Consider the following 21054-nt stretch of genomic DNA (forward strand, 5'->3'; position numbering starts at 1 on the left):
TCTGGACCCAGGTCGCCGAGCGGTGGCGTCAGCGGCGCGCCGGCCGCCTGGGAAAAAGCCGGTTGCTGGGGGAGTGAGGAAGAAAGGGAGGGAGCCGAATACGGAAGTGGTGGCATCGCTGGGAGAGCGGGTGGAGGCAGTGACGGCGATATCGAAGATGAGAACCCAGCGCCGAGGGATAGAGGCTTGCAGACCGGCATCCGCCTTCTAGGACCTACAGGAGGTGCTGGAGTGGGTGGGCCTCACTCCTCCCCCTCAGCGAGCACCCAGAGTGATGGCGGTGCTGATGGCGGCAGTTACTCGGACAGCCCTAGTTAAACTGCACTCCGAGAGGTGAGAGGGGGAAGGGTGATTGCTGCCTGGCAGTGCCCGTCGGGGTCTGCTTCTACTTGCTAAGCGCTTCTCACAGGCAACCATATCCCGGTCCCTTAATGGGTCCAGCCCCTCCTTGCGACCCGGCTAGGGAACGAGATCTTTGGGCATGTTCTTTGGAGAAGAGGTAGGCGAGATCCTTCTCTAGCCTTCAATCTTGGCATTCTTCGCTCCTTCACCTTGTCATTTCTATATAGATAAAAGAGAGAAGAGTTAATCTCAGTTCATGGTTCCTGGAGGTCTGGCATGTACATTAATGCTTATTCTTTAGGACATTTCATATGCATCCCTTAAAAAGAAACTCAGGTTTCCGTATTCAGACCCTTCCTAAAGTTCACTGAAGTTCATTTTCAGATTAAAAAAAAAAGCAGCAGCAGCAGCACTGGAACTAGAGTATTTTGTTGAATACTTGGTTCGATCCTTGCGGTCTTTGCTAAGCTCTTGGCCATTCAGTTTATGCTGTCCTTGTGTCTTCACGTTCTCCATGTTGGGAAACCAGTCTTTGATGAAAACCTTCACAATGACATTTTTGTGTGGTACCCACCTTCTGGTCTCAATCGGACGTTGTTTATGACGTAAGTGGAACGTTTTTCTATTGTAGAGATTTTTCCCATTGTTTTTCAGTCTAGTTCCTTTGGGAAAAGTTGCAAACGCACATTTAGACAAACCGTGGTATTGTTCTTAATGAGGCGGCATTGTGAAAGGTGTTGTTTTGAGTACTAGGGCTCCAAGTAGGCTTGCCAGACACTGAGGTTTGACATATGAATGAAGATGAAGAGTGATTGGCTGAAAAAGAACTTGGGGTTTGTGGAAAAATAACCAACCTATTGTTGATTTCCCACAAGAGCAAAAGATATTCTGAGATTATTTTTTCCGAGTGAGTTAATTTTATTTGGAGATCATTCGTTGTCTAGATAGACTGATTTTAGATCTAATTTTTTTTAATCCGAGTCAATATCATCAGATAGACTAGGGGTTCAAGGCGAACTCTGATAGTATGTCCAGTAAATCTTCATGAAATGTCAGTGTAGTGCTTTTCAGAGCTAAGCATAAGCAGAATCTGCATATTTGGAACTAAAGTTATAGCTATAAAATGCCCTAACTATAAAATCTGTAACACCATGTGACTTTAAAATTATGAATGGTGTCCACATTGCTTTCACTCTGCCTTAGCAACCGAGCTGTTTTATTCATAGGTTTAACAAATTTCACAGGTATGGAAATTAACACACACGTTCAATGATCTTGAGCTTTAGAAATGACCTTGAATATATGCTTCTTTACTTTTTTGGAATGTCAGTTTCTTCTCTAAAATGTAGGTTACCTTTATAGAATTGATAAAGTATATAGTAGATACTCATGCATGAATAAAAGTAATTGTCATGTGTTATTAATGAGGTATTTTGGGTGGGCATTTAACGGTTTCATTTAAAATGGAGTTGTTGGAATCATTATCCAGTAAAAATTTTTAAAAGACAGATTTTAATGTCTTCAGTGAATTCATCATCTTGTTGAGGGAAACAGACATTCAAACAATATGTACAAGACAGTAGTGTGGTAATGAAATGTATATAACATATCTTAGCAAAATTGCCTGGTTATTTAATATAGCTCTTTAAAAAGAAACCAGTGTAGCTCTCTGTCATTGATGTGATTGTCAATTTTTTCCAAATGGACTTATTTATCATTAACAGTGCATGTCTCATAGGAGTGAGTAGCTGAATGAACTCACTGAGAATGATGCCAAGGTCGCAGCTTCAATTGCAGTGAAGGTTAGTTAGCTTTGCTCTGTTGTGACTGTTCATACCACCCGTAGGCTCACAAATATTGCTGTTCTCAAGGACAATAGGGTGAGAAGGCATGAATATATTACCATTTTACTTATGGCAGTAAGTGTTCTCTGTATAAATAAAAATATCCTGTAATCTTAGTTTATCGAAGAGGCATGTCATTATTGCCTTATGGAAAGAGTTTTTTAAATGCCTTTTTAATAAAATATTGTTTGATGTAGAAATTATTAATCCTCTGAAATATAAGGCCAGAAGAGAGTAATAACAAAACTGAGAAGAACGGAGTATTGGAAAAAGAACATTGAAGGCAGTTTAGAAATCTGAAGATTTTTATATCTCTGCAAGTATCCTGAAACTTCCCAGTCTGTTTATTTTGGACGTAAATAATACTTGCACATGTATAAACTTCTTAAGGTATAAAAGGGAGTACAGTGAAAGTCCTACTCCTAGCCTACCTAGTTCCCCTGGCTAAAGACAGCAGGTATATGACTCTTGTGTTGTTACACTGCCAGTGGATCCTTACCACAGCAAGACAGTTATAATCTAAGTTAGAGTAACTTTATACTAGTTTGTAGGTAAAACTTGTTACCCAAGTTTAAGTGTAAGCATACATAATTATTACAAAGCAATGAAAAGAATAATCTGTCATTAGTTTAAAAAAAAACCTCACCTACTGTTTGTTGAAATCTATTTATTTACTAAGTTAGCTTGCAAGAAACAAATTTTTTATAATTAAGTTTGTTATTTACATCCATAATATTTTTTAAGATTTTAAAGCTTAAAAACTCTTTAAAAAGAACATGTTCAGTATCAAGAGTAATATAAAGTGCTTTATGATTTCAGAAATGCTGAAGCATCCTCAGCCTCAGGTCTTTGAGATTTTTTTTGTGCAGATTTTCTAGCCTTATATGTGGTCTTTGTTTCCTCCCATTCTTATTCCGTAATTTTGCAACTTTTCCCACCTCGTTTTTTAGAAACTAGCTTCTTCATAGAAGGTTCAGAGAATACAGTAATAAGTATTTTCATTAAGCTCAATGTATGCTATTTTCATACATGTTAATCCTGGCAGTAAAAATTTGGGGCAGCTAGCATTATCCAGATTTATCAGTGTGAACACTGAAGCTTAAATGAGATTTTAAAAATCAGGAGAGAGCGCTTGTAAGTGACAGTCTAAATTTTAGATCGTGTTTGATGATAGAGCAACCCATGCTATCTCCTTTGTACCATGCTTCATTTTTAAGTATGATATAGTGAAAAACTAGATTGTTAGGTTTTTTTATGCATCTTTAACACTTAAAAATTTTCTCTTTAGGGAGTTCCCGTCGTGGCGCAGTGGTTAACGAATCCGACTAGGAACCATGAGGTTGCGGGTTCGGTCCCTGCCCTTGCTCAGTGGATTAAGGATTCGGCATTGCCGTGAGCTGTGGTGTAGACCGCAGATGCGGCTCGGATCTCGCGTTGCTGTGGCTCTGGCGTAGGCCAGTGGCTACAGCTCCTATTTGACCCCTAGCCTGGGAACCTCCATGTGCTGCAGGAGCGGCCCAAAGAAATAGCAAAAAGACCAAAAAAAAAAAAATTTTTTTCTCTTTAGGCTAAATTGCTCTCATAGGAAGAAAGACTGCAAGGAAATTGGCCAAAGTGTCTAAATTGATTGCCTCGAGGTAATCAAATTATAGTTTTTCCTTCCTTTTTGAACTTTTCTGAATATTCCATATATTTTTAAATGAGCACATATTGTTTTTATAATTTAAAAATTACACATTGAAAGGAAAAAAATACATCCGTATGATATAATTTATTCTCTAAAGAGTTATAGTTGAATATCTTAAATATTCTGGTTTCTAAGATTCTGTTAAGGTTTTTTCACTTTTAGAAGTTTGTAGTGCCTGCTCTTAGTTTTCTGTTCCCTCTTCACTCTGGATTAACCTTTCTCAAGTGACAGGTCCTAGGCATTTCTCTTTATCTTTAGCTAGCATGCTCAGGGAATATATACCTATTTTAATGTTAGCTCAAGATTAATTTTTCTCCCACAGTTTGTTCCACAAAAAGGATTTATGATGAGTTAAATCTAGGAAACTGTGGCTTAAGCAGGTTTCCTAACTGAAGAACCTCTTGGAACCTTTTGCTAAATGTGCATTGTAATCGTTCAGAGGGAAAGTGATTCCCAAACTTGTTTGACAAGGAAACCTCTATGTATTAACATTTTTTAGTACTAAGTGTCCACAAGATTTCAGATTGGAGGACACTGGCATAAGCAAACTATAACTAGGAAAGTTAAGTAGAGAAAGTTTGAAGAGAAGGAAAGGTGTAATGGTGCTAATCTGTGTGTGTGTGTTGTTTTAAATAAATCCAGTTACATCCCATGAACCATAGCTTGGTGGCATGAAAAAGGAAATGGAAATATTTACTGTAGAGTTCCGGTCATTGTGCAGCGGAAACAAATCCGACTAGGAACCATGAGGTTGCAGGTTAAATCCCTGGCCTTGCTCAGTGGGTTAAAGATCTGGCCTTGTGTGAGCTGTGATGTAGGTCACAGATGTGGCTCGGATCTGGCATTGCTGTGGCTGTGGTGTAGGCTGGCAGCTGTAACTCCAATTAGACCCCTAGCCTGGAAACCTCCACATGCCCCAGGGGGCGGCCCTCAAAAGAAAAAAGATAAAATAAAGTAAAATATAATATTTACTGGAAAATGAACCTGTATTGCTTTTGTAATGAGGAAAAAACACTTTAAAATTTCAGAGATTTTTCTCATTTGAACAAATGATTTTTCATATTTTTTTCATTAACATTCCAAAGAATTTATCTGTCATGTACTATCCAGAATATTCCATTTATGGACTCTGTTTCCATAGAATCCAACTCAAGTATTAGGCTATGATGAAATATCAAAGTCTATATCCCACAGAATCCAATTTAAATATCATGGACTTTGATCAGAATGTGTTCAAGGGGTTTGGGACACATAATGGCAGGTAAACTTTGGAATCATAGATTTGATAAGGAAATTCCTAGGGTTAAATTACTACCAGAATAATAATTTATTTGTGATTTCTTTATGTAGTATAGTAAATTATTATTTATAACATCAAATTTATTTTAATTTGATATTTATATGAATTCTGTTCTCAGACATCAACATCAGCATTGTAAGACATAATAATTCAATGAATAATTAATACATTACGATAATGCTTTGTTATCCAACATCATAGAAAATACAAATGAAATTTATGGATAAATGAAGTTTAACTATTTAATTACTGGCTTTAAAACAGTTTTCTGGAGTTCCCGTCGTGGCGCAGTGGTTAACGAATCCGACTAGGAACCATGAGGTTGAGGGTTCGATCCCTGCCCTTGCTCAGTGGGTTAAGGATCCGGCGTTGCCGTGAGCTGTGGTGTAGGTTGCAGACGCGGCTCGGATCCCGCGTTGCTGTGGCTCTGGCGTAGGCCGGTGGCTACAGCTCCGATTCAACCCCTAGCCTGGGAACCTCCATATGCCGCGGGAGCGGCCCAAGAAATAGCAACAACAACAACAACAAAAAGACAAAAGACAAAAAAAAAAAAAAGAAAGAAAACCGAGAGAAGAAGCAGGAAAGAATCATGAGCTTGATTTCAGGTAAGAATGTGGTAGGAAGATGAGAATGAGAGAGAGAATTGAGAGGAATAGCAAAAAAAAAAAAAAAAAAAAAAAAAAAAAACAGTTTTCTATGGAAATCTTGAATTAAAATCACCTTGCCAGCCAAGAGAATTATTTAAATCTGTTGTTAGCTTATGGTCACATTGAATGTTCATTCCTTAATCACAGTCAGTGCAATTGATTGTAGAACCTGGGATCTAATGGCTAGTTAATCTGGGAACTTGATTTCTTGAGAAAGGCTTTTTATATATAAACTTGCTTCTTGCTCATTAAGAAATAATAATAAATGTAACTGTGTACTCCCCAGAACATTGTAACTTAGATGCCTTCATAAAAAATTAATTATTGAATCAAGAGTCAAAGCAACCTTCCCCCAAGTGATTCTTTCACCATCTTTTAAAAAAAAAAAAAAGCATCTTTGCAGTTGCTAACAAAGATTGTTGATTTGTCAACACCTTTCAAAGTATCATCTTTGATTTCTATACTACATAAAAATGGCAATAAAGCCACTTTCTTTTCATTTTCTAACTTGTCTTCTATTTATTTCATTTCTACAAAGTTTGTATAAAATTCCAACAGTTAATGATAGGATATTTGAAAGGATTCATTCAGATTCAGAACCATACACTTTTTCTTTTAACATTCAGATTTTACATGGATAGGCAAGACACCAAAGCACTTTTTTTTTTAATCAATTCAATTTTATTTCCATTTTAACTAGTAGATTATCCTTGGCCCTAGGGAAAGGCTCCACCAGTTCTGTGTTCCTGAAATACAAACCAGTGAATATGTTTTGAGGCCAAGTAATTCAAAGACAGTTTATTCACAAAGTACATTTTTTCGATAGTTTCAAATAAAGCCTAAGAAACTACATAGCAATTGGAGGTTCAGAAATATTAGAAGAGACTACACTGTGAAAATCAATGCCAATCTTTAAATCAGTAAACAAAAATAAAATGCCATTATTTATTTATATATTTGTACCTTATAGGTCTGTGAATAGTGTGTCTTCTGCCAAAGTGAACACTTATGCCCACCTACCATGGATTAAGCCTAAAGTCTTCACTCTCTTTTCCTTAATTATGAATAAAATCTTTCTAATAATTTAATCTACTGGCTCCTTAATATGTAAAATTCCAGTGACTGAATCCCAAAGACACCAAAAACACTTTTAAAAAATCCTTTTTTAGTCTTGAAAAATAAATAATTTTCTCCCCCAAAAAATTAATGTTACTTTTATTGAGATCAGTGTGATTGAATTTTTTAATTTTGTGAACTTTGTTTTAATAGAACTTGTAGAAGGGATTAAAAAACCTTTTTCCATGTGAGAGTTTAGGTGCATGATGCATTTTTATAACAAAATCATGTAATAGTAAAGGAAATTCTGAACATCTTTTTTCTAAAAATATCTCTCCATCGCATGCTTTTTTAAGCAGTTACTTTCTCAGTAATTAAAATGTTACCTAAACCATGAAGTGACCAGATAAATGTTTTGTTTTGCCTTCTTAAAGTATTTGCTAAGCAGCTCCTCAGAGCTACCTATTATCCCAGTAAAGGTCATCAAATTTAGAACACTTGTCATTTTGTAAAAGAAAAATGCACAACTTAAAAATTTCTTAAATGTTCAGCAACTTAAGTACTTTGCCTGAAATGACTAGCAGACCTTATGTTATAAAATTTCCATTATCATGTCTATTTGCAAAGCATTGTAAAGATTCTCTTACATTAAATAATGTAATCCACCAGTATAGTCCAGCAACGTAAGTGAACAAAGACATGGAGAGGGTTGCCATCAAGTCCTCAGCTTTGTGTGTGTGTGTGTGTGCGTTCACTTTTTTTGTTTTTGTTTTTGGCCTCGAACGTGGCACGTGGAATTTCCAGGGCCAGGGATTGAACCCTCACCACAGCAGTGGTAACTCCAGATCCTTAACCCTCTGCACCACCAGGGAATTCTTCCTCAGCTCTTTGGAGCTCCCTCTCTTCCTTCAGGAACAGCACCTCCCAGACAAGTAGCCATCTGACAGTAAGTTAAGGGAGCATCGTCAACCATATATTCAATATTAATAAATTTTAATTATTCTAATTTTTAGACAAGTATAAATAGGAATTAAATTTCTTCCTACTTTGAAGATTACAACATTAAATGACATTCTGGCCTTTATATCGATATGGTATGGTATGGTGTATTTTACCAAATATATTTTTTTGCCAAATGAATTTATAAAAGAAGGACTTCTGGGAGTTCCCCTATGGTTCAGTGGGTTAAGAATCCAGCATTGTCACTGCTGCGAGTGGGACTTCTGAAGCATGAACTCAGTTTTCTAGCAAACAAATGGCTGTATAAAATTTATAGAAGGCTCTAGGTCTCAGATACCAAAATATAACCAGTCAGGAGAAGATCTTCTATGTATTAACTTTAAGTACAGGTAAATATATGGAAAATTTATCTAGGGTATTGGTATTTTTTGCTTTATTTTATGGACACCTGCAAAATTAGCACATGTAAGATTAACCTAAAACCAAAGATAATTTGATTGATTTGCACCTATTAGGTACAAGTTGGTAAGCCTTTCCAAAGTAAATCTGTTATGTTAGCATGTAAATTTATATAGAGTAATGCTGGAAATTAGTTCTCTGAGGGAAAATGTCAGATTGTTCTATAGCTTCATGGTCTGTTGAGTTTCAGCTATATCTGGCATATTTACCCTTTTTTTTTCTTTGAAACATTAGTTATCATCTTGAAAATTATATTTGCTCATAAATACCACCAAGGTATTTGTGATTTCTTCAATTATGATCTATTTCTGTAAAATTGGCTTAACCTGTAAGGGAAGAAAAGCAGAAGAAGATAAATATAACTGAATCACTGTGCTGTATACCTGAAACTAACACCATGTTATGAATCAACTATACTTCAGTTTTTAAAAAACTGGCTTAGGTGCATTAATGAAACAACGTACGTAATATCTGTTTCTTTTTTTAAGAAAGAGAAACATATTAACATTTATTGCATACTTGCTACATTTAGAATCTGAGCTGCCTCCTTCACATACATTATTTCATTTAATTCCCAATAGCCTAGTGAAATAGATAGCATCAGTATCTCCATTTTACAGGTGAAGAAATTGAAGTTTCAAAGTCACATGGCTAGTACTAAATAAACTGGACTCAAACCATAAATCTACTGCCTGCCATCATTGTGCTCTGGAACTGAATCCTCCTCATATGCATGTATAGAGATACTGAAACTGTTAAAGCGGTTGCTGCTGGGTTGCAGGATGATGGACAGGTTTTACTTTTTTCTTTATAACTTTAAGTTTGAATTTTTCATAGTGAGTATAAAGTACTGTTATTTTTGTTTATGTTCATCAAGGTGATATATGTACCTACATTGAAATTAAATTTAGCCGAAAAGCTTAGATAAGCTAAGAAATGCCGCAGTCTTCTCCTACCCATCTCAGAGGCATTTATTTTCAAAAATTTTAACTATTTTTCTGATGTTTGTTTTCACATTTCTTTTTTGTTCTTAAGGCCACACCCATAGCATATGTTAATTCCTAGGCTAGAGGTCAAATCAGAGCTGCAGCTGCTGACCTACACCATAGCCACAGCAACACTAGATCTGAGCCGCATCTCTGACCCACACCACAGCTCACACACAGTAACACCAGATCCTTAACCCACTGAGCAGGGCCAGGGATCGAACCTGCATCCTTACAGATATTAGTCGTATTTATTAACGCTGAGCCACAGCAGGACCTTCACATTTCTAAATCATGTACTTCTCTCTCAATACATCAATTATTAGACATTATTGGTTGAGTTTCTCTTATGATAGATGAGGATTTACCTCTCTTTTAGTCTCCTTCCTTTCTTTCCATTACTTGCTATACAAAGAGCCTTATGTCCTTGTGTGGTTATATGGACTAGTTTTTTGCTCTCTAGCAGTTCCAGACACCCTTTTGTCTGGAAACCTCCCTTCTTAATCATTGAGGTATTCACATTCACTCTCTCCTCTGTTAAATGTCTTGTTTCCTACATTATGCTTTTTGTTTGGGGTTTACATCCTAATTTTAGTAGAGTACATCCTGCAATATGAAATATGAGGTAAAATTCTTGATGCTTTGCACATCTAAAAATGTCTTTATCCTGTTTGATCATTAGGCTAGTTGTCTCTTCAAGGTTGGAAACTATCCTCTAGCTTCCAATGTTACTTACTGTTGAGAAGACAGATGCTGTTTTATTTAGGGTCCTTTGTGACTTTTTTCCCTCAAGTAGCTTTTATTTTTATTTTTTTGGCTGGGTTACATACATAAATTGATTGATTGAACACTTAACATGAGATCTACCTTAACAAATGTATAAGCAGTACAGTACAGTATTGTTTCCCATAAGGTAAGAATAAGAAGACTTTGGTATTGCCTCTTTATCTCTAGGGTTCTAAAATTTTAGAATACTGTAACTTTGTGTATTTTCCCTGGTGCTGGACACTCATGGTACTCCTCTGGGGAGACCCATGTCCTTCAGTTCTGGGAAATTTTCTAATACAGTTTGGTTTATAATTTCCTCCTCCATTTTCTTGTTTTCTATGAAATGTCTGTAATGATCTTCTAATTTTCTTCTCTAATTTTCTTCTCTGTCATTTTTTCCTCTTTCCTATTATTTCTTCAACTTAACCTCCAACTTTCCTGTTGAATATTTTATTTCTGCAGTCATGGTTTTAATTTCCAAATTTTTCTTATTCTCTGATTGTCCCTCATCTTACTCATTGATTGGTATGTCTCCTCTTAACTTGGAAGAAATCTGTTTTATTTCTTGCTTCTTTCATGGTTACCGTTTTCTGAGTTCTTTGTTTTAGTCACTGTTTATATTAGAAGCTTTCTTCTAACACATGATGTGCAATAATGCTGCCTGAAAGCAGTGCATAAGTAGGCAGGGCTAATGAATGGATGAGCTTCACAGAATGCTTGGTTGGCCCTCCAGCTTTTTATTGGAGGATTTCTAGTAATCAGCATCTATAGATCTCTTCTCTTTGGCCATTGTATTTCTCCAGCAAAATATCTTCCAATCTCCTATTAGGAGGTATAAGTCTAGCTGCTAGAGTTCTGGAAGCTAGATGGAAGAAGGGAGCAGGGAGTTTTCCCTCAGATTTTAGTTCCAGGCCTCCCCTCTATCCTCACTATGTATGGTTTCCAAAGTCCCTGAGCCTCACTGGTTCATTTTCTCCAAATAATAAATATCTCATCTCCTCTAAGTATGAGAGTAAAAGCCAGAGAGATCTAGCTGCACTTGGCAAATTTTCAACCTATCTCCCCATTTTCTCCATTCATACTTTCTGTAGCATCTGGTGCCTCAGGGTCCTGGACTTTGCCTGCTCTGTTGGCTTGTTTCTCATCCATGTTGCCTCTGTGCCGGGTGTCTCCCATCTCTCCACTGCTGAGTCAGTCATTGCTCCTCTGTTCATTTTCTGTCCTTGTATTTTGTGACTCAGGTTGTAGATATCTGCTAGTTTCACTGAAGATCAAATTTATGTTTTTATTTCTCATTTTCCTTTGGGGCTGACTTCTGAGAGAAGGGTGGAATAAAAAGATTTTCACTTAGCCATTTTTATTTTAAATCAGATCTTTCTTTCTTTAACAATTAGAAAAAAAACAGAAGTATTTTCTTTTTGAGGGGAAATCAAGTTATACTACTCATTAAAAAATTTAACATGGAAAACAGCTGTTATAACTAAAGCATCGGAATCACTAAAAGAGTTTATAGGCGTTCTAGTTGTTTTTGAAGGCAGATAGAACAATGGAAGAAGACCCTGGTAAAGGTGGGAATGTCATTAAGAGCAGAAGTAGAGGGCTTAGTTATCTCTAATGCAGAAATGAAGGAAGATGAGAGACCTCACAGCCAGTGGAGTAAAGTTAATCGTAGAGTTAATAAACTGCCATTTATATATATATATATATATATAAACATATATATATAAACATATATATAAACATATAAACATATATATAAACACATCATATAAACATACATATATATAAACATATATATAAAAACATACATATATATATATATATATTTTTTTTTAGTTTTACGGCCACACCTGAAGCATATGGAAGTTCCCAGGTAGGGGTCGAATTGCAGCTGCAGCTGCAGCTGCAGACCTACACCACGACCACAGCAATGCAGGATCCTAGCCATGTCTGCAACCTACACCACAGCTCACAGCAACACCAGATCCTTAACCCCCTGAGTAAGGCCAGGGATTGAACCTGTGTCCTCATGGATCCTAGTTGAATTCATTACCACTGAGCCACAATGGGAACTCTAAGCCAAGGACTCCATCTGCGTTGCAGCTGTGGAAATGCTGAATCCTTTAATCCACTGCACAGGGCCAGGGATCAAACCCGAATCTCCACAGCAACCTGAGCCCCTGCAGTTGGATTCCTAACCCATTGTGCCACGATGGGAACTCCTGATATTTTGAAAATAAGTAAAAGCACTAGGCATTTCAAACTTTAGATGATATTTTTTTATATTATGCTGAATTAAGAAGTTGAAAGTATGGAATGTTAACCAAAAAAATCTGCTTGGGGCTCCTTTTAAATTTTTTTATTTTAAAAAATATAAATGTAAGTTTTTAGTACCAACTGTCTCTTCTGATCAATGACTCTTCATATTCTACAGCCTACTTTGTGGCGTCTGCCTGTTTATTTTTGTTCAGTTGGAATTTAGTCAATGAACAACCAAAGCATGCTGTTGAATATAATTTTGGTATACTAACTGATGGTGTTTCTTTCAAAATTAGATTTTAAAATATTTTTCCTTGTGGATTTTAAATGATTATGTACCAGTGAGCTCATTAAATCAAAACAATAAGTATAATCACCAGATGCTATTTAGTGTTTAGAAATGGGGTACTTTATATGGCAAGCCTGTGTCATTTGTTCACACTTTTAAGTACTTCTCAGTCATATTTGCCACTGCAGATGCTTGTTTCAAACCCTACAGATTTGAAAATGGATTCAAGTAGCTCTAAACATTTATTTGACTGTTGGGATTATTAATGTTCCTCTAACATAATCAGAAGTTTAATCATAGTCAGAATGTTAAGTGCAGCTGATTGTCACAAACAATCACAAAATTCAACTTGCATTTGTAAAATACTTGAAATTATAGAATTACTCCCCAACCCCAGTTCTGGCCTTAAATCTTTTTCTAGCTAAGAATAGTTAGTTTCTGTCTACAATCAAATTAATAAAACTCAGTATTTTACATTATAAATTCTAGTATATCTAGCCAACTTATATATAAAATAACAAATTTTTATCCAGTTGCAAATTTTCTGAAAACTACCTAGACTGACAGTAAACTTGACCAGTTATTGAAATGAATTGACGAAGTAGCATTGAGAATTCTTGCATGACCTTCCTACTATTCCCTGGTGATTTTATTTAATAAATTCTTAACAGCTTTCTTAATGTAACTGTTCATATTTTTCAGTCAATAGGAAAGAAAACAGAAGAAAGGTAATGGTTTGTCACTAACTCTTATAAAGAATTCCCTGGTCTGCTGTGAAATTAAAAAAAAAAAAAAAAAAAAGAGGAGGAGAGATTGGCATAAGAGGCACCTCAAAACCAGAAATTTTTCATATTTCAGACATATTTTGGCTCAGAGGGTAGGCTTAGTTTTTGCTCCACATCGAAAATTAGCTATTGGAAAGACACTCAGTTTCTTGGCTCTATGGCACTATGAAGTTATTAGCATATGGTAAAGTAGTTTATTTAAGTGGGAACCAAATACCTTGGAACTGCCTTCCAACATTTCCAGTACTTTTTCATCTTCTCATCTTACATCTAATCAGGGCTTAATTATATAAACTATACAATGTTAATGACAAATGATTAATGATTTTTTTTCCTTAGATACATCCAGAAAGCATCCAGAAGAAATATCCTACTGGAAAAACTGAAAAAGCTGTATTCGTAACACTGGAATTTGGACAGTTTGTTAAAATGGCGGAAAATAGTGAGAATAATAGTAAAAATGTAGATGTAAGGCCCAAAACTAGTCGAAGTCGAAGTGCTGACAGAAAGGATGGTTATGTATGGAGTGGAAAGAAGTTATCTTGGTCAAAAAAGAGTGAAAGTTGTTCAGATGCTGAAACAGTGAATGCTATAGAGAAAACTGAAGTTCCTCTAAGGAGCCAAGAAAGGAAGCACAGCTGTTCATCTATTGAGTTGGATTTAGATCATTCCTGTGGCCACAGGTTTTTAGGCCGATCTCTTAAACAGAAACTGCAAGATGCCGTGGGGCAGTGTTTTCCAATAAAGAATTGTAGTAGTCGGCACTCTTCAGGGCTTCCATCAAAAAGAAAAATTCATATCAGTGAACTCATGTTAGATAAGTGTCCTTTCCCACCTCGATCAGATTTAGCCTTTAGGTGGCATTTTATCAAACGACACACTGCTCCTCTAAGCCCCAAGTCAGATGAATGGGTAAGCACAGACTTGTCTCAGAGTGAATTGAGGGATGGTCAACTAAAACAGCAAAGAAACATGGAAGAAGAGGTCAACTGTTTCTCACATACGGATGTTCAGCCTTGTGTCATAACCACTAACAGTCCTTCAGATAGAGGTAGTCCTGGGACAGGCTCTATGATAAACCTGGCTTCAAATAACAGTATAGAAGATAGTGATATGGATTCAGATGATGAAATTATAACACTTTGCACAAGTTCCAGGAAAAGAAACAAACCCAAGTGGGAAATGGATGAAGAAATCCTGCAGCTAGAAACACCTCCCAAGTACCATACTCAGATTGATTATGTTCACTGTCTTGTACCAGACCTCCTTCAGATCAATAACAATCCATGCTACTGGGGCGTTATGGATAAATATGCAGCTGAAGCTCTACTAGAAGGAAAACCAGAGGGTACCTTTTTACTGCGAGACTCGGCACAGGAAGACTATTTATTCTCCGTTAGTTTTAGACGCTATAGTCGTTCTCTTCATGCTAGAATTGAACAGTGGAATCACAACTTTAGCTTTGACGCTCATGATCCTTGTGTCTTCCATTCTCCTGACATTACTGGGCTCCTAGAGCATTATAAGGACCCGAGTGCTTGTATGTTCTTTGAACCACTTTTATCCACTCCTTTAATTCGGACTTTCCCCTTTTCCCTGCAGCATATATGTAGAACAGTTATTTGTAACTGTACAACTTATGACGGCATTGATGCCCTTCCAATTCCTTCTTCCATGAAATTATATCTGAAGGAATATCATTATAAATCAAAAGTTAGAGTACTCAGGATTGATGCACCAGAACAACAATGCTAGGAAAAGGGTAGGAACATGGAAATGATTATATACATATCTTCATTTAATATTTTTATTATGCCATTTTGAATTTTTCTACAAGGGCAGATGAAATCCAGAATAAACTTCTGCCCTAAATTTCATTTCCAGATCAGTTTATTTTTCTTAGGATACAATAATTGTTTAAGGTTACACATTAGGAGTTATTGGATATTTTTGACCAGGTGTTTGGCTTTTGTTTTTACCATGTAGATTGTATACTTAATTTTTTTCTTAATTGTAGCTTGCATATGATCCTACCTATTTGAAATTTGGTAGACATTGCAAACACAGCTGAATAATCTGTAATTTATACTTTTCTTTAAAGATAATTGTGTCCTTTCTTGCATATAAAATGCTTTGTTAACCTCACCCTTTTCAGAGTTGTTCTAAAGTTCTTCAGTGAAGCTGAGTGTGTTGTAATTTACAATCCATACTAATGTAATTGACTTGTAATTTACTCATAGGGATGTTAAAAGTTTACAAAATGGCTTAAAATCAAATTTGATGTGTTTTCATTTTAAATGTTAACTAAAGCAGGATTACTAAATTTGATTAATCAGGTCGGTGAGAATCAAATAAGGACATGATGTTTTGGAGGTGAACTTATTCTATAATGCAGCATGGTCATTTGCTATTGCCTGAATAGGTCTTTCTCTCAAACCTAGAAGAGTTACCATCTTGAGAACATAACTATTATTCCTCTTTCACTGGAAACTTTAAAAATAATGATAGCACTATTAGTAACTAGTAGTTACTAAAGTAATAAAGCAACTAGGGTTTTTCTGTATTATGAATTGTTGCTTCTGCTCAGCCCTTTTTTAGAAACTAAGCCCATTACTTTGGAGAGATGCCACAGTATATAAACAGCCACAAATTTCCATTGGTAACCAAAGAGACCCAAGTAGTTTTTCATTATTTTAAATTGAGTTTGAATAAAGATTCAGGAAGTAAACATGGAGCTCAGTATTCAGGAAGCTTAATATTGTTTTTGATCTTCAGGTTTCAAATAATTATTCCTGTTTTCAGAATTAGCATGTCTTTAGTATGGCTTTCAAAAAAGGAAAACATTTTGAAAGCTATGTGGCTTATGCCATACTGAACAATACTGCACACCAGGCATAATACTTTAAATTTACCATCCCAAGAACAGGGAAGTATTTTGAGAAACATCATCCCAGTATATAAGATAGATGGAATGATAGCCTATCCAACTTTTCTTTTTTAAAGAGTTAATGAATAATAAATATCCTGACAGTTGTTTCTTCTGGTGAGTTGTCTACCCCTTTGTACAAATTGGCATTTCTAATACCATAGTAATTGATTTCTTGATACTAGTTTAGCTGTGATAGAGAGCTGCTTCTATCTGGATTAAATGAAATTTGATTCAAATTTCCAAGTTAGAATAGATGTTCTTAAGTCTCATTGCTTTTATGTTGAAGTAGCATTTCCCTTTCCTGCAGTTTTGCTGTTAACATAAAGGTGGCATTTTAAAATAATTACTTCAAAATACATCTTCAGCCGTTATCATAAAAACAAGAAAACCTGTTACCAATATCGTCTAGCATTTTTTTCCTCAGTGATCTCAAGATTGTCTTGGTTCCAGTGAGGGTTAGCTACTAAAATGGCACCTCTCTTAGCAGTGATGAGGCTCAGGATATCAACACCAATGTCAAGATAAGAATCCCTTCTAAAAATGGTATTTCCCTTTTACAAAAGTGGGAAAGTCTCAAACTACCTCATCTTTATTGTGGCGCTTTTGTAGATCACTGAGAAGCTTCTCTTATTTACCAATATAACGCTTCCTAAATATCCACCTTTGGTGAAAGAAAATTAATAGTATGGTAAGACTCTACCCATGATTATAGTTTTTTATCAGAATTTGATATTGAGACTTTCTGTTTCTATGAAACAATATTGTTTTAAATATTTTTCTTTTAAAAATAACTTTCTATCAGTACAGAAAAACCTAAGGGATGACTAGGTAATGACTATTCTGTTAAAAGATAATTTTATAAAGATAAATGAAATATAATTATGTTGTCTTTTATAATGGTAAAAATTAGTGTTTATATGAAAATCAAGATCTAAGTAGCTTTTCATATATTCACACTGGTTGCTTGTGATATATTTTCTCTCACTGTCTTATTTTTTCAACTTCAAGGTATTGGTAGCTGTTAACATTTTCAAGTACTGCCATTTATATAGCCTTGAAGTAGATGATCTAATAAATGAGAGCAGGAAAGAGATTCATTTGCTCTGAAACAGTCTGTATTTTTCCTTTGGTATTTGCCACAGTGAAAAGAAATCTGGAAAGTAGAAATATAAGAATTGGGAAGGGAATTGTTTACCATGAAGGAAAAAGGAGAGTAATAATAAATTAACTTTTTAAAGCATGAATGGATTGAAATTTAGAAATGTTAATAAGCCTTTCTTGGTGACTTTTGAGGATACATTTGGAAGAGCATTCAGTATTCAGAAACTTATTAAGAAATGTTACTGGAATTATGTATAAGTAAATTAGTAAAGTTATGAGAGAAACTGTGGGAATATATATATCTAAATATAAATTTTGTGACTCTGAGTTGGGCATTGTGAGCAATTGAAAAGTGTAAATTTTGGAGTTGAGAAAGCATTCAGCATGGTGGAAATGTGTAGCACTTATTGGTGAGAAAGGATGGGGCTAAAAGAAACGAGATAAAATATTAAAATTAAGAATTTAGGCATTACCTCAGGGGGAAACACTTGACAGTGAAAGGGAACTACTTAATCGCTAATAGCTAGTCTGGACCAGACACTTAAATGCACTTTGGGATTCATTCTGCACTAACCAGGAAATAAACTTGACTTTTCTATTTCTCTCTGAAGCTTTCAGGAGTACCCCCGATACACACCCTATTTTAAAGCTACAGCATCTTGATTCATACTGTAATTCTTGAAACATGCTGAATGGAGTTTTTTTAGGTTCCTTGAGCATTTTTGTATGAAGAATCATATCTAATTCTATAACCATGCCATTCACTTAAATAATTCATAGAGGGAATGGTTTAATTTAAAGGAAGACCTAATAGGAAGAGGATTAAAGGAAGCTTTTAGTCAGCCTGTGGCTAGATTTATTGATTTGGTGATCAGACCTGTATTCTTTCCTGAACTTCAGCTAATGGCAAACTGTGGTCAAAAAATGGCTTTCAATTAAAGTTTTGACTTTCTTAGTATAAATAATATAAAGAATGTCTAAGTAATTAGAAATCCTTCAAAAAAAAAAAGTAGAGCAAATGTGGCAAATAGGAATCATATTATACAAATTCCATTTCTTTTTATAAGAAAAACACAAACCATTATCATTTATTCATGAGCCAAAGCCATTAAGATAAATCAAGCTATCAGCTTCCTGTCTTGCTGAAGTTTGGATCATTTTATAGATCCATGTAATAGAGAACTTCCTTCCTATGAAACAAAAACCTTGAGACCTAACTCATAAATATACTCTTAGTTTTCATTAAAAAATCTTTTTTGTCACTTTTAGCTCTAATCAGAGTCAAAAAGGTTATATATTGATTTGGGGAGAGCAAATTTCACAGGAAGTAGACTTAATTGTATAACATTCCTGGAGACAACACAAGGGAAACAGTGTTTAAATGTAAAATAGACTGTGTGCTAGGTAATTTAATGCCCAAATGAATAAAAGATTTTTAAGTCAAGATTATTGTTTCTAGTTTAGAAAAAAAAATCTACAATCTCAGTTTTAATAATCAGTTTTACATCCTTTTTTATTTCTAAAGAATAAACAGAAAGCACAAGAAGTTTTCCTTTTTTAATGGCCTGCTGGATATGACCAGCAGTACAAGAGTCTGTCTATACTATTCTAACACATTAAAATATTGGACATAAAATGGAGATAACTTTTGGAAATGGTTTGGCTTTTAAGTAGAACTGAAAACTAATGGATATAACCCAATGAAAAGGGAATCCTCTCTTCAAATAAAGCCAATCTTTGTGAATTACTTTTACATTTTGAATAGATTACTCAATCCTAAATCTTTCTTTACTCTTATTTCCTAGCACATAAAATATAGATAATAATACTTGTCACTTGACTTCCTGAAGGTTAATTCTTCAGTTAAGAGGTGACCATTGGAGCATACTTGAAAATAATTTCTGTCCAGCTGTTAAGTACTAATGTGATGATAGGTTTTCAAAGTATCCCCTTAGTGGACGCTGCAGATTCGCATTCACTTTTAGTCTGTTAATAGGCTTTCTTGACTTGATTTGATAATAAAGATAATGGTACAATTTGAATTTATGGTTTAAACTCTGCAATTAGATGAACGGTTTCAATTTCCTCCTATCTTTAATAAGGTTTGTGTAAAATTGATGTTTGCCTAAGTTATTTTAAAAGTTGATTACATTTACAGGAAGCAAAGATAATCACTTTTGTTGTGGTTATAATTTAAGCTTTCAGACTCGAGAGTGTAAAACTTAAGGAGATATACTTAAATTATGCTGAGTTTGCTAGAATTGGATAAATTTAGTATAAACCAAGTATGAACTTGATAAACACCTGAACATACAGAGTTGAAGTAGTAACTTCACAAAGCTATTAGTACTCATCAGTCAGGCTTGTGTGATCCACCCCTTACCCAAAAAGAAGTAAATGTTTCCATTTTTATTCTAATGCTGAAGTTGAATGTTTCTTGGATGTGAGTTCAAATAAATTGATCTGAATAAGTTTTCATTTCTTATTAAAACTTCATATATAAAATCCAAAGTCTTTGTAGTTTGTTTAAAACACACACACACATTTTTTCTTTCTTTTCTTTTTTTTTTTTTTGTCTTTTGTCTTTTGTCCTTTTAGGGCCACACCCTCGACCTAAGGAGGTTCCCAGGCTATGGGTCAAATCAGAGCTGTAGCCACTGGCCTGCACCACAGCAACGCAGGATCCGAGACGTGTCTGCAACCTACACCACAGTTGGTGGAGACGCTGGATCCTTAACCCACTGAGCAAGGCCAGGGATTGAACCTGTGTCCTCATGGAAGCTAGTCAGGTTCATTAACCACTGAGCCACGAGAGGAACTCCAAAAAAACCCACATTTCTTTCTTTACCTGACACATTCAACTTAGATCTGATAATAGAAAATTTTAAATCTGTTACACATTTTCCTTTAAGTTTTTAGTGTCTCATTTTGGGTCCTCCAGAAGCAGATGCCAGGATGTGACTGAATGTGCAAGAAATTTATTGGGGGGGGGTGCACACCTATTAAGAAAAAAGGGAAGAGAGGAGGAGAAGGTGGGAAGTCTTCATCTCACATTGCAGATCTGACATCTCTGAAAGGAAACACTGGGTAGGGAGGGCAGTGCAGTTCTAAAAAAGCTAGGTGGGGATTTAGTTCCCAGTAGAGAGAGGTTGCCTGTAGAAGGCCACATGAGACAGAGCTGCATAGCTCTGGAACTTCCACCATGCTCAGTTATTGACTGGGAACATAGGAAGAGCTGGAGGCTGTTGCTCACTCTGATACACATGACCAGGACTAGAATGAGGTGAGTGAAGCACTCAATGTGGACACAAAATTTTTTCGACCAAAAGACAGTGATGAATTTTTTTTGTGCAACATTTAAGAATCAAAAGAAGGAGTTCCCATTGTGGCGCAGTGGTTAACGAATCAGACTAGGAACCATGAGGTTGCGGGTTCGGTCCCTGCCCTTGCTCAGTGGGTTAATGATCCGGCGTTGCCGTGAGCTGTGGTGTAGGTTGCAGATGCGGCTCGAATCCCGCGTTGCTGTGGCTCTGGTGTAGGCCGGTGGCTACAGCTCCGATTCGACCCCTAGCCTGGGAACCTCCATATGCCGTGGGAGCGGCCCAAGAAATGGCAAAAAGAAAAGCCCAAGAAATGGCAAAA

At 35.8% G+C, this 21054-nt stretch overlaps 1 protein-coding gene and 2 long non-coding RNA genes across 4 annotated transcripts in view; 1 reads left to right on the forward strand and 2 right to left on the reverse strand.

The window, feature by feature from the left end:
* SOCS4 (suppressor of cytokine signaling 4) lies at positions 32-19917 on the forward strand. 2 transcript variants are annotated; one of them, NM_001162889.1, is given in 2 exon segments: positions 32-333; positions 13722-15647. In NM_001162889.1, a coding segment is annotated over 1 exon segment (1326 nt). In that variant the 5' UTR covers positions 32-333; positions 13722-13811; the 3' UTR covers positions 15138-15647.
* LOC110262208 lies at positions 6479-9380 on the reverse strand. The gene is made up of 2 exons (XR_002346960.1): positions 8505-9380; positions 6479-6566 (listed from the first exon to the last, which is right to left on the reverse strand). It is a non-coding gene; the product is annotated as an uncharacterized LOC110262208 (long non-coding RNA).
* LOC110262207 overlaps positions 10582-21054 on the reverse strand; it is a 29110-nt gene continuing 18637 nt past the window's right edge. Inside the window, exon 3 of the long non-coding RNA XR_002346959.1 lies at positions 10582-11364. This is a non-coding gene — a long non-coding RNA (uncharacterized LOC110262207). The remainder of the gene's footprint in view (positions 11365-21054) is intronic.

The sequence above is a fragment of the Sus scrofa genome, chromosome 1 (assembly GCF_000003025.6).
Source record: "Sus scrofa isolate TJ Tabasco breed Duroc chromosome 1, Sscrofa11.1, whole genome shotgun sequence".
Taxonomy (NCBI): domain Eukaryota; kingdom Metazoa; phylum Chordata; class Mammalia; order Artiodactyla; family Suidae; genus Sus; species Sus scrofa.